The sequence below is a fragment of the Clarias gariepinus genome, chromosome 7, assembly GCF_024256425.1.
Source record: "Clarias gariepinus isolate MV-2021 ecotype Netherlands chromosome 7, CGAR_prim_01v2, whole genome shotgun sequence".
NCBI lineage: Eukaryota > Metazoa > Chordata > Actinopteri > Siluriformes > Clariidae > Clarias > Clarias gariepinus.
Genome location: NC_071106.1, coordinates 36306726 through 36320710, shown reverse-complemented (window position 1 = coordinate 36320710; position 13985 = coordinate 36306726). Strand labels below are relative to the sequence as shown.

The following is a 13985-nucleotide window of genomic DNA, read 5'->3' as shown; positions in this document are numbered from 1 at the left end:
CGCTCAAGCAGAGAGAAAGACTCCACCCATCAGAAAATCATTAAGATTGCTAAGATGGATGTTGGACCATGTAGGGACTCCACCCATGATGGATGCTGTACTGTGCTCAAGTAGAGAAAGAGAGAGAGACTCCAATCAGGAGAGAGTGACTGAGGTTACAATGGATGCTGTACTCACGCTCAGGTAGAGAGAGAGAGAGAGAGAGAGAGAGAGAGAGAGAGACTCCACCTATCACAAAGTGATTGAGATTACTGTGATGGATGTTGGACCATAGGGACTCCACCCATGATGGATGCTGTACCTGCACTCAGAAAGAGAGAAAGACTCCACCCATCAGAAGTCATTGAGATTGCTAAGATGGATGTTGGACCATGTAGGGACTCCACCCATGATGGATGCTGTACCTGCACTCAGGTAGAGAGAGAGAGAGAGAGAGAGAGAGAGAGAGAGAAAGAGAAAGAGAGAGAGAAAGACTCCACCCATGAGAGGGTGACTGAGGTTATGATGGATGCTGTGCCTACACACAGGTAGAGAGAGAGAGAGAGAGAGAGAGAGAGAGAGAGAGAGAGATTCACCCATGGTAGTTATTATAAAGCATGTTGTACCCACGCTCAGGCAGAGAGAAAGACTCCACCCATCAGAAGTCATTGAGATTGCTAAGATGGATGTTGGACCATGTAGGGACTCCACCCATGATGGATGCTGTTCTGTGTTCAAGTAGAGAAAGAGAGAGAGAGAGAGAGAGAGAGACTCCACCCATGAGAGGGTGACTAAGGTTATGATGGATGCTGTACCCACGCTGAGGTAGAGAGAGAAAGACTCCACCCATCAGAAAGTCATTGAGATTGCTAAGATGGATGTTGGACCATGTAGGGACTCCACCCATTATGGATGCTGTACCTGCACTCAGGTAGAAAAAGAGAGAGAGAGAGAGAGAGAGACTCCACCCAGGAGAGGGTGACTGAGGTTATGATGGATGATGTGCCTGCACTCAGGTAGAGGGAGAGACTCCACCCATGAGAGGGTGATTGGGGTTATGATGATGGACCCACACACAGGTAGAGAGAGAGAGAGAGAGAGAGAGAGACTCCACCCATGAGAGGGTGACTGAGGTTATGATGGATGCTGTACCTGCACTCAGGTAGAGGGAGAGACTCCACCCATGAGAGGGTGATTGGGGTTATGATGATGGACCCACACACAGGTGGAGAGAGAGAGAGAGAGAGAGAGAGACTCCAGTCTAGCTGAAGATGGGAATTGTCGGCGCGCCGCTCAGGATTAAACCTCATCCCCGCGCCTGAACCTGATTTACATCGTGTCTTTAATCCTGCTCCATCAGAACTGGCCGCAAACAAAACAAAACAAAACAAAACAAACAAACAAACTGACAAAAAAAAAGGGGGAAGGAAATGGCTTTATAATTTTGACCTGTTTCCATCCGGACGCTGCCCTGAGATGAACGAACAGCGGAAAGTGAAGCTGTTTTCTCTCTGGACGCTTTTCCTCCTCAGACTGGTCTTTATTCCAGGTCAGACTCTCACGCATTATTATTATTATTATTAATATTATTATACACTACAGGGGAGGGGTTAATTCTCATTAGCATGTTAGCACAGATACAATTTATCTTTGAAGCCGATTGAAGTGTAAAACGCGGATTAAATTGAAATAACAGTTCTCAGAATTACTGAAAAAATTTTTTTTTTTGCTTTAAATGCGAGCAAATTTCATACTTCTTCACTTGTGTATTTGTTTTTTTTTATTATTATTTTATTTTAAACAATAATGAAAAAACAAACTGAACTGTATTCACCCTCAGACTTGTTTTCCTGTTCAATAGGATTCTTTTGCCAGGTATCAAAAACCGAAAATAACTTGAATAGGTAAGTATTTCTTTAAATATTTATTTAAATATTTATTTATAAATTTGTATTCAAGAAATAAAATTAAAAAAAGGAGTTTTATATGTTTTGTCTTGCAGAATTTACCTATACTGCTTTAAAATGATGCATGAACTGAGTGAAGGTCAGGGGAAAGAAAGTTCTAGAAAACAAACAAAGAGAAAATCTTTGTTAAAGAAGTTTAAGGCTTAATTTGAGATGTTCCTGAGGACATACCATTCTTTTTCCAGCTAGGGAATAAGAACTGTATTAGCTCTCATGGGACTGTAGGTGTGTGTGAGAAAGCATAATGACTGAATTGAATTTATCACAGTTATTAAAAAGTTATGCCTGTAACGTCAGTGATAACATGAAGCCTTGAAATGCGACTTGTTCTTCAGCATCGCCGCGCTCCTTCATTAATGTTTCTGTGTGGCATCTTAAGTAGATCTAATGGTGCGCTCCCACCGTCACTGTGCTTTTAATACTGCTCTCTTTGTGCTACTCCTAAAAGGAGAGTTAATGCACTGCGCCAGAAACGAGATCTCTTCCGTGAGGAGGTGAGTACACCTAAGAGAAAATGTCTAGGGAGAGAGTGGAGAAACCACGCACACACATATACACGCACGCACGCACACACACACACACACACACACACACACACACACACACACACACACACAAAGTCCTTAGCTATTCTGAATGTTGACAAAGCTGTCTTTGTAAACTTAGCACAAATGCAACGGGACTAAGAGCCCAACTCCCAAACGTCTGTAGCCGTCACACAATTTTAAGGAAACACTGACTCAGTCTTACTAATCTGACTCCACAAATCGGAAAATGACCCTGTGACATCCGTTTAGCTCGAAACAGAAAAAAGAATGTTTCTTGACTTTGTGCGTCATTTCCATTCGCAGGCCGTCAGTGCAGTGCTGTCTGATTCAGCTCTCCATCGAAGCGTCCTGCGTAATTATACATCTCGAGATGCATCCTCAGGTAACACACGTTCACAAGCTCTGAAGATTGACTGAAGATGTGCTGTGCATACAGCGTTGACAGCAAATTGATTCCACTTGGAAATATAGATGAACTTCAGTGTGTTAACTCAACTTCATGCTTTTTAGCCATATGTTGCTGAAAGTGTTTTTTTTTTTTCCCTTGAGTTTTTTCCCCTCTCTGGGTCACCACATCAGATCATTCGATTCACACATTGTTGGCACAGGTTTTATGATTAATACACTTCCTGCCACTACCCACCCATTTCTTCAGGCTTGGGCCTGGGGCACTGAGGATGCCATGCATCTCTAGTGAGCATAGAGTTACGGGCCTTAGTCATATCTTAGGAGACGGCGTTCTTCTTCAAATCAAAGGACCTGGCAAAAGCTATTTATTCTTCTTAGTTATCTATGAACCAGAATTTTCTGATTTTGCCTGTTTTTTTGCCATTTAAAAGCAAATAAATGTTAATTAATGTTGAATTAACTTTTACACTCAGAGCTATACATTTCCAATCTTTGGAAAATTTAATCACCAATTTGGTGCACAAAAATTTTAATTGAAATATAATATTGTTTAAAATTTATTGGTTTAAGGCTTGCACCTGATCATTAGTACATTACATCCTTAAAAAAAACAGGACTTAACTGTGATCCAAAAACCCAACTTCTCTCACACCATTTTCTTTTTATATTGCAAAAGATGAGTATTTTGTGAAGCGCAAAATGTCTTACAGGATGTAATGAACTCTTTATTAGAAAACTAATCCGGTCTGAATAGGGTTTAAGGACATCATCACTATGTCATAGGTTTAGTAAACAGAACTAAAATTAAAGGTTTAAAGTAGATTGTGAATTACAACTCCACCTAAAGCCCAAATTAATAATGACCGTGATGCTCGTACTGAAGATCCTTTCAGCACACTTGGCACTGCTAGGCTTTGTAGTGTACAGTTGTGCGGGAGTAATAACTCCTAATCCCACGATCAGGTGTCACTCAGAAGAGGATGAGATGGCTTTCCTTTTGAGTCTGCTTCCTCTCTGGGTTTTTTCCCCCTTATGTTGTCTCAGGCGTTTTTTACTTCTTACCACCATCACCTTTGGCTTGCTCATTAGGGATCTAAAGCCATATCCGGATTGCTGAAAAGCTGCTTTGTAACTTGGGCCGCTGTTAAAAGTTCTATATAATTAAGGTCGAATTTTATTAAGGGAAATATAAATAAGAATTTCAGAATAGGTTTAAAAGAAGATGTTTTATAGGCCACACTAAGCGAGATTATATACTATGCTTCTTATGGTTTAGTCATCTCTAAATGTACTTTCTATAATTATTTAATGACAAAAAAAAGTCCCACACTTCAAGATTTCATTGATTGCCTTTAGCTTTGATTACAGTGCACAGTATGATGGTGAACACATGTGTGCAAATGATTCCTCATGCTCCCAGGACCTGACATTCAGTACATTCAGGTCGTCAGCTGACTTCATTTTATTGCCACATCGCGAAGCAACCCCAGATCATAACACTGCGTCCTGAAGCACCATCGCTTTGTAATAGGCTCAATCTAGACTCATCAGACCACATGACCTTTTTATTTTGTTTCAAAATCCAATCTTTATGCTCACACACTCACTCATCATCTAGACTGCTTTATCCTGTATACAGGATTGTGGGGCCTGGAGCCTAAACCAGCAGACTTAGGGCATGAGGCGGGGTACACCCTGGACTGGGTGGCAATCTATTACAGGGCACACACACTCACATGCTCATTAACACACTACAGGCAATTTGGGCACGCCAATTAACCTAATCTGCATGTCTTTGGACTGTGGGAGGAAACTGAGGTACCCAGATGAAACCCACCAAGCACAGAGAGAATATGCAAACTCCATTAACTCCTGGTTAGTAGTAATGACCCTGGAAGTGGAAGGCGACACTAATCCACCGCGCCACTTAATCTTTTTGATCCCTAGCAAATTTAAATGCTTTTTTTCCATATTTGTTTTACTAACAAGTGGTTGTCCTATGGCAACACATCTGTTTAGTCCCCATACTATGGCTTACTTAGTGTTTTTTTTTTTTTCCAAGTTGAATGTTTAGACAAGTCCTTACAGATTTTGATTTTGTGTTAAACAGTTCTTAAACTATTTCCAGTAATTTCAAATTTCCTTAACCATTTTCAATACTCTGACCCCTCTGGAATGGTGACTATTATTGACTATTAATAGTGATTATTTTTATTTTATTTTATATGTTTTATATATATATATATATATATATATATATATATATATATATATATATATATATATTTACCGCAGTGCTGTGCTAAATGAATAAATATTATTATCTTATTTACCCACATCAACAGTACAACCACCAGTATTGTAAGATAATGTAGTAAAACTGTTACAAATATATTCACCCTGTCAAAGAGCTGCAGTGGTGTTGTGGTTCAGTGTATATGTGTTTGTGTGTTTCTGACTGGTATTTGTAGAGTATTGCGGGTGTCTTAATGGTGGATGGTGTCAGGACGGCGGACAGTGTGACTGCGCACAGTTCCAGGCTCTGGGAGACCGCTGCCAGATTAGTGAGTAACACACACACACACACACACACACACACACACACACACACACACATACACACAAAACCATGCCACTTATCCGTTGTAGGGTCAAGGGGGGCATGGAGCCTAACCCCAGGGAACACGGGCTCATGGTGGGGTACACCCTGGATGGGGTATCAACCAATGTAGGGCTCAACGCAAACACTCGCACACTATGGGCAACTTGGTAACAGCAATCAACCTAGGCCATGTGTCTTTGGTGGAGACAAAGCAAGCACAAGGAGAACAAACTTTACATACTCAAGCACAGAGTGGAGTGCAAGTTTTAACCCCCTGACCCTGGAGGTGCAAAGTGACAGTGATAATCATTAATTAGTGCTACACAAATACAGCTGAGTTGGATTAAAGAGGTCAATAGAGAACATGACTCATTTAAGAACTTAAAAAAGATTTAAAAAAATGAAATAATTAAATGTAATTTACAATTTTGTGATTTTATATCTCCTAATTTATATCAGTGCTGTATTTTTCTAATACGGTATATCTGCATTGTCATGGTAAGAATAAACACTGATTACCCATGATGCATCACTTATGTTTAAAGTCTGATATTGACCTAAAGTAAGTTCTTCTTCATATAGAGTACTTTTTTAATGAACTCCATCCTCCACATCAACCGCACGTCTCTGTTTTAGTCTATTCATTATCACAAGATACTAATACATCAAAACTTGGCAAAAGAAAATGTCATGACATAGTTTGGTGTTAGCAGATTTTCTGTTGCACATTACACTCTGAAGGCTTCTACTGCTTAAAAAAAAAGACTTAAATGCAAGAGTTGCAAGTTTTCAACTCTGGTTCGTGGCTTTAGATACTGCATGTTAGCCAAATGCGGAACCTTAGACAGCTGTCCTTATGCTGCCCTCAGAACAGAACAGCACAAAAGCTGCAAAAATACACACTATCTAGACAACGTCCTCTACGGGAGAACCTAGGCACTGTGATAATATTTTGAAGCATTAAAAAATAAGCTTGAATAGTGTTTTATGCCATTTAGTCAAACATAGATCACTGAGAAATATACACCTACAGCATGTTATTCTGTGCTGCTTCCTTCTGGACTTAAATAAGATGATTGTCAAAAACAATTATAAAACTTTATTAATTAATTATTTATTTTTACTCCCCATTATTTCTGTATTGATCTGTTTAACAAAAGGTATTTAAACTTTGCTGCTGCTACTGTATAAGCAATCCTAAAATATAATGCAGAAACTACAGAAAAATAATTTGTAAAATTGAACCAAAGGAAATACTTAATGTTAGTCCAGAACAGCTGCTCGGAGAATACTAATGTAAGATGTTGCACAGGAGCCAATTTATTAGCTAACACAGTATATACCATACATAGTAATAACTAGTTCAAAAAGCAAGCTTTTAATTGTAAAAGTACATCTTTTAACTTGCACTCTTAAATTTTTTTTTAGCTTTTGTTGCTGCAAATTTGTTAGACATTATACAGGTAAACTCTATATTTATGCCTTATTAATATACAGTACAGTACTATCTGTAGTGTTTTCTTAGGGGAGCAATAGACCTCAATACATGTTTGTTTTATAAAATACAGCACAGGAATTGAACAATATTAAATATAGTTATGGACAAATAAACAATGCATATATAGATTTTCTTCAATTAATTTCTGTCAAATAAATAAGAAAGTCTGATTTTATATAAAAATCTGTGTGTCCATTAGCACCAGAAATTTAGACGACGCTAGCAGCGACGTAGAGTCAACACTGGTTCATGATACGTCCCACTTGCATGTCCAGCTGCGGCCAGAAAGTAATTGAATAGTCCAGCGACATATCGCGTGTAACCCATCTGTACCAGCAGCAGCAGTAGCAGAATTCTGTACGATTTCTTAAATGACGCCATCGAATTAGTCTTTCTTGTTTTGGCGTTATCACCCTTGGCCTTCCAGACCCAAGACAATCAGCATTGTGAATCTTTCTCATAAACTGGAAATGGTATTACTACAGAAGCACCTTTAAAAATATTTCTGCTTGCATTGCATCAAGCTGAAATATTCTGACGGTCCTCTCTCTACTAGTGCTGTCTAAATGTGGTGAATGTTTGCCTTACTTTTAATACCAAGACATGATGGACGTAGCTGGACATAATCACAGGTTATGATGTGAGTTAGATTATCCATGATAAAGCAACGCTCTATTGATGACTATGATTTTACGCTGTCTGTGTCCCTGATGTAGCAAGACAAACTAAATTCTGAATTAGATTTCAGTTTTTTTTTTTTTTTTGGATATTGCAAAAATGCAAGATATATACAATACCGCTTAAAAGTTTGGGATCGCTTGCAAATTTCTTTGATTTTGTTCAGTGATTGATTTTCTACATTTTACAACAATACTGGAGATTTCAAATATATAAGGTAAAACATGGAATTAGGTAATTATTTACCGACAACAACAACAACGACAGTCAGTTGTTATTTTAAGAAACAGAGGTCAGGCTTTTTGAAACAGTTGTTGCAAGAACAGTATTGTGTCAAGTACATTTGCAAAACCTATCAAGCATCATGATAAAACTGGCGCTTATGAAGGAAAGTAAGACCATAACTGACCTCTGCTGAAGAAGAGAAGTTCATTTAGAGTTACCAGCCTCAGAAATCATTAATTAACAACCAGCACCTCAGATTGGAGCAGATCTCAGATTATTGCAGATCATGAGTAGCAGATACATCTCAAAATCAACTGTTCAAAGGTGATTATAGTGTATTTTGTGTTTATATTGTATAAAGTAGAAAAAATCAGTAACAACCATAGAATTAGAAAGTGATCCCAAACCTTTGAGCGGTAGTGTACATAAGAGCAGTGTTTCTTTTAAACATGAGTATGGTACGGTTTTTACCTTTACAATACCAGTCAAAAGTTTGGACACACCTTCTAATTCAATGCATTTGACAATACTGTTCTTGCACAAACTGTTCCGTTAAAATAACAACTGACTGTTGTTGTTGTGTTGTTACTTAATTACCTAATTCCATGTGTTATTACATGGTTTTTTTAGTTATTGTTCTAGAATGCAGAAAAAACAAAACTAAACACTAAACAAAAACACTGAATTAGAAAGTGTGTCCAAACTTTTGACTGAAGATGCTTGTTTAACAGCGTGTCTACAACAAGAGCATTCTGAAATAACATGTATACTTATGAAAATCTATAAAGTCCATATAGTGTCCATACAACTGATGTTCAAAACAGTTTACAGCTTAAAAGCAAGTAAATGTACAGTAAAGTGTTGTGATTCTGTGGATATCAAAATGACATAAATGGGAAAAGTATGTAAATGTCGGAAAAGAGTTGGAATTGCACTCAAGAACAACTGCACAACTCCAAGACAATGAATTATACTATATGCTAGGGAAATGACCAACAGGTATGGCTAACTGATTGCTTATGTACGTAGTGATGAAATATTGTGGTCATGGTATAGTGATTTTAACGCTACACAACTGCAGATCAGGAGTTTTGTGACATTAAATTAAAATTTGAGTCAAAAACTAGTGAACCTATAGATGCTAAAATTATGTAAGATAAAATTTCTAAACGCTTGCTCTGAGTTAGCTAGTGAAAATGAAATGATAATCCCAGTGTTAAAGGCCTTTATGTACTAAAAAATAAAGGAGTAAGAGTTTTGTTTGAGATTTCATGGTATAAACGAATCAGTAAATACAAGAACATGTAATAAACTCGTCAAGCAGTTCCTTAAAGTAGTATTATCATTCATTATGAATGAGATCTAATGCACTCACATTACAGTGTAGTCTATCTTAAAATGAATCAGAATTGTAAAACAGTAAGGTCAGTATAAACGACTTAATCGGACAAAATACACAGTGCACTTTTATCCGTGGCCAGCAAGTATGCTTCATTTCTTCTGTGAATTTGCTGGCATTGGGTTACAAATGTGCTTGGAGTTAAGTGCTGCTGACAAAGAGCCTCTGTACATATGTTAAATTAACCAGGTATAGACCTACCATAAAGCACCCAGGTGTGTCCAGGGCAATAACAGGTCATGATAAAGACAGGAAATGTGTTGCTTAGAGGGATTTTAGGTACCACAGATCTTAATCAATACAGTAAATACACATTTTATTGAGATGTTACAAGAAACATATTAAAACAGACTTAATTATATTAAATAAATTGATTATAGTAATTAATCATATAAATTAAATGGTATAATAGGTTTTTGGGAATGTTTACTTCTAGGGGTAGGTTCAAGGAGTACTAACAAAACTGTAAAATTAATAAAAATTGTTATTTATTTAGGAGAAATACTTCTTTTTCTACATATTTATCCATAATTAATTAATTTTTTTATTTATAGTATAAGTTAAATATAAGAAATACATTTTTAATTGCACAGAAATATAGTGGGACCTATATTTTCTAATTAAACACCATTTTTATTATGTAATATAATTTAAATATGCATTTTCTGTCGTAGGTTAGAGTACAGTCATAAAAGAGATGCACTAAAAAAACAACAACAATAAAAAAGACAATATACAAAATGTTTTAAAGATGCACTACTGTATATAAAATCTGCAGTGTATAATTAATCATTGCAGTTAATGTTCTTTGTAGCATAGAATTTATACCAATTAGTGCTTGTTTTTTTATGTAAAGTGTTTCTAGTTCTGTGAAGGGGGTAGATCAATCATTGAAATGCGTTACGGTAAAAAAAAGGACATATTAAAAGTCTAGAACAATGCATTTGCATTGCAATTAATAGAAACAATGTAATATAATAATTAATAATTAAACTACCTGGCCAAAACTATTAGAAATTTCAGATTGGGACTAAACAGCTGTGTGTCATTAAGGAAACCACTTGCAGTGAGACTAATCAGGAAGAATAAAAACCTTCAGTTTGCTAGGGAGCATAAAGATTGGGCTTGGAACAATGGAAAAAGGTCATGTGATCTGATGAGTCTGGACTGATCCTATTCCAGAGTGATGGGCGTGTCAGTGTAAGAAGGGAAGCTCATAATTCATGGACTCCCATCATGCTTAGTGTCCAATGTACAAGCCTCTGGAGACAGTGTTATGATCTGGGTTTGCTTTAGTCGCTTAGGTCTAAACTTAGCAACGTTATGTGGCAATAAAATGAAGTCAGCTGACCACCTGAATGTACTGAATGACCAGGGTGTTATATATTGTGAGTGGGTCTAGGAGAATGAGGAATAATTCTCACACATGAACTGGCCACTGCATTGTGCGAAGTCGAACAAAATATTAGAGTATGTGACTTCTTGTTTTAGGGTACAGTATATAGCATGGTATTATGTAGAGTAGAAGTATATAGAGATGATATAAAATGTCATTAACATTTAGAAGATCAATGTATTGGGATGTGGAGATACTAATTTGTATGTAATGGTTTAAAGTTGATCTCACACACACAAAGTTTGAAACTTCATTTGTGTGCATCCAAAACATAAACCCATAAATAAATAAAATAAATTAAAGTGCACTGCAAACCTTGTCCAGAGTAATTATAATTAAGCTTACAGGATGCAATGTATATATGTTTGTTTGACATTTATTATTAATTAACCAAGCTTGATTAAATATCTGTGAATTGTGTGTTCATCGGTTTCAGTTCCCAACCTCGGGCAGGACCGGGACGGGATTTGTCGTTCATGGGGTCAGCACCATTTTGAGACATTTGATGGAATGTACTACTACTTCCCTGGAACATGTTCATATATATTGGCCAAAGACTGTCACTCAGCAGAGCCGCGGTATACTGTGTGGGTGAGTTGTAGATGTAGTCCTCCAAACGCACTGTTTCTGTGTCTATGTAAATACGCTACTGCTGAGCCACGCCCCTCCAGAGAGCAACAGAATGGGGATGAGCTCTTCTTATAGGATAACACAGGGGAAGACTGGCATCATAAAACAAGTCACTTTTGACTGGGTTTGTTATTGTAGCCTCAGTGAGAGCGGTTTAGTGAATCACTTTACATTCATTTTATTTCTTCTTTTTTTTTTTATAAACATTTGGACATTGTTTATATTAGTTACACTGACATCATTCACAATGCTTCGACTTCTCTCTCTGTCCTCAGATTGCCTCTCTGTTCTTCTACCTGACTTTCTCCCTCTGTTTCTCTGAATGGCAGGTTCACAACAGCCGTTCCTGTCGTGGCTCAGTGTACTCTTGTTCTCGTTCTCTCAGTCTCTTCTTTCCTAACGAGGAGGAGATCCACATTAGAGGCTACCGGGTGCTGAAGGGGGAACAGAGGTTAGTGAAATTAGTAAATTAATAATTTACGTAATTAATTAATTAATTAATTAATATATAAAAATGAAGAAAGGAAAGTGAATATGCACAGAAATCATTAAAAGTTGTTACAATGTATTATTAAGACTTGTTTTGCTGAGATGTTGTTAGCAAAATGTTGTTTTTAAGATGTTTTATTTGATGTAAAAGTGATGACATGCACATGCTGATGCATTGCAGCAGTTTTATCATATTCTGTTTTTTTTCTGTTGCTATAGACTGACTTTGCCCCAGACGGTTCATAACGTCTTTATTGAGCGGCTCGCTGACTACATCCTGGTGAAGAGCACATTCGGATTCTCTCTAGCCTGGGATGGAAGCTCTGGTGTCTACCTCAAAATGACAGAGGAGCACAAAGGCCGTCCTTGTGGCCTGTGTGGAAACTACAATGATGACGGATCAGATGATTTCAGCAGCAGCCACGGTGAGACAAACAGTCTGAGACACATTTATCATATCTATCAGCGACCAGTTCAGATTAATTACATCAGGTAGCTGGTTAGACTTAGTGTTTAGCAATGCAGTGGGTGTTTAGTACTAATGAAAAACAATACAGTATCCTTTAATTGGACAAGAATTTATCAAAATTATTTAATATATTTGTTTATCATACACACTAAGATAGGAAGTGAATCTCTACATCAACTGTTGGACAGCAAAACACAATAAACACCATTTTTGAACTTTTATTTTTATTTTGGCTCATTTTTATTCCCTGGCACACAAAGTCATATATAACAAAACATTTTATTTAAAAACTGCGATTTAACATTTTTTTTACAAGCTTTGAACCTCCAAGTTTTAGATAAGCCACAAAAGGTACAGTAGCTGCCAGATTGTTAAGGAAAACCTGACACCTCCTTAAAAGCCAATCGCATCACTTCTTTCTGTCATGTGATCAGTAAAACGAAACTACAAGCTGTGCAAAGCCATGAGTGAATTAAAGTGATTTGGAGAAAGTGTTCTGCTATCAGTTGCTCTGGGTCAAAAAACTAACACTTTTTCGAAAAAGAGATTTCATTTACTTTAGTTTAATTTAATTACCACTTTAAATTAATCTGGAATTTAGTTTGGTATCTATCTATCTATCTATCTATCTATCTATCTATCTATCTATCTATCTATCTATCTATCTATCTATCTATCCATTCATCCATCCATCCATCCATCTACTGTCTCTAATCACCTAAATTAACTCAAAACACAGGTGGAAGAACTTGAAAAATGTGCAAAACTGCAAATATCAGAATTCATGCTTATACGAAATACTTTATCATTTGTCATCTGTGCATTTTAACACCCTTGTACCCCAAAGAAAGCATGCACACAATGCATCAGAAAAACATTCTTAAAACTGCAAAAAATGGATTTATGTCAATTTGCTACCAAACCTTTATATCAAAAAGGTTTTCAGGAAGAAATAAGGATTTTTTATTTTATTACCAATAGTAGAGCTTAGATTTACTGAGGCTATTTTTTCTTTACTTTTAGGTATAAAATCTGAAGATGTGGCCGAGTTTGGGAACAGCTGGATTGTGGACCTTCCCCATGAACCGCCCTGTCCTGCCATAGATGATGACTTTCCTGGACCATGCTCATCTGAGTCTGAAATGGATGTAAGTGTATGTGTGTGTGATGATAGTTGTATAAGCAAAATATAAATGCTTATACAACTACTGTACAATATGTGATCATAAAAATGAACTATAATTCATTATAATTCGCATGTATGATTTACATGTTACCTCCCACTAGCTTTTTATCAGATTAGCGAAGCAAGCTAACTGCAGTAGGTCTAGGACATAGTCTCACCTGATGCATTAGTGATTTCTATAACTTCCTTTATTTGTCAGGTCTTTAAACAAATTCAGTGTAAGCTTGCATATGACAAGGAGGTACGTGGCGTCGCACCTCCATGGTCGAGGGTTCGATTAATGCCTTGGGTGTGTGTGTGTGGAGTTTGTTCTCTCTGTGCTTGGTGGGGTTCCTCTGGGTACTTTGGTTTCCTCTTACAGTCAAGAAAAAAGACATAAAAGACATGCGGATTAGACTAAATGACCTCCCCGAATTGCAAACACTTATACACCAGGCCCTCAAACTGTAAATTTGTCTCATCGTCTATACTGCTTTATCCTGTATGCAGGGTCGCGGGGGCTTGGAGCGTA

General features: G+C 37.2%; 1 protein-coding gene across 1 annotated transcript in view; it reads left to right on the top strand.

Moving 5' to 3' along the window:
- Nucleotides 1-1455: 1455 nt before the first annotated feature.
- otogl (otogelin-like) overlaps nucleotides 1456-13985 on the top strand; it is a 68957-nt gene continuing 56427 nt past the window's right edge. Inside the window, exons 1-9 of the mRNA XM_053499790.1 lie at nucleotides 1456-1528; nucleotides 1841-1883; nucleotides 2395-2440; nucleotides 2798-2876; nucleotides 5374-5466; nucleotides 11137-11291; nucleotides 11660-11781; nucleotides 12039-12244; nucleotides 13312-13436. Coding sequence (XP_053355765.1) covers nucleotides 1456-1528; nucleotides 1841-1883; nucleotides 2395-2440; nucleotides 2798-2876; nucleotides 5374-5466; nucleotides 11137-11291; nucleotides 11660-11781; nucleotides 12039-12244; nucleotides 13312-13436 — 942 coding nt within the window. The remainder of the gene's footprint in view (nucleotides 1529-1840; nucleotides 1884-2394; nucleotides 2441-2797; nucleotides 2877-5373; nucleotides 5467-11136; nucleotides 11292-11659; nucleotides 11782-12038; nucleotides 12245-13311; nucleotides 13437-13985) is intronic.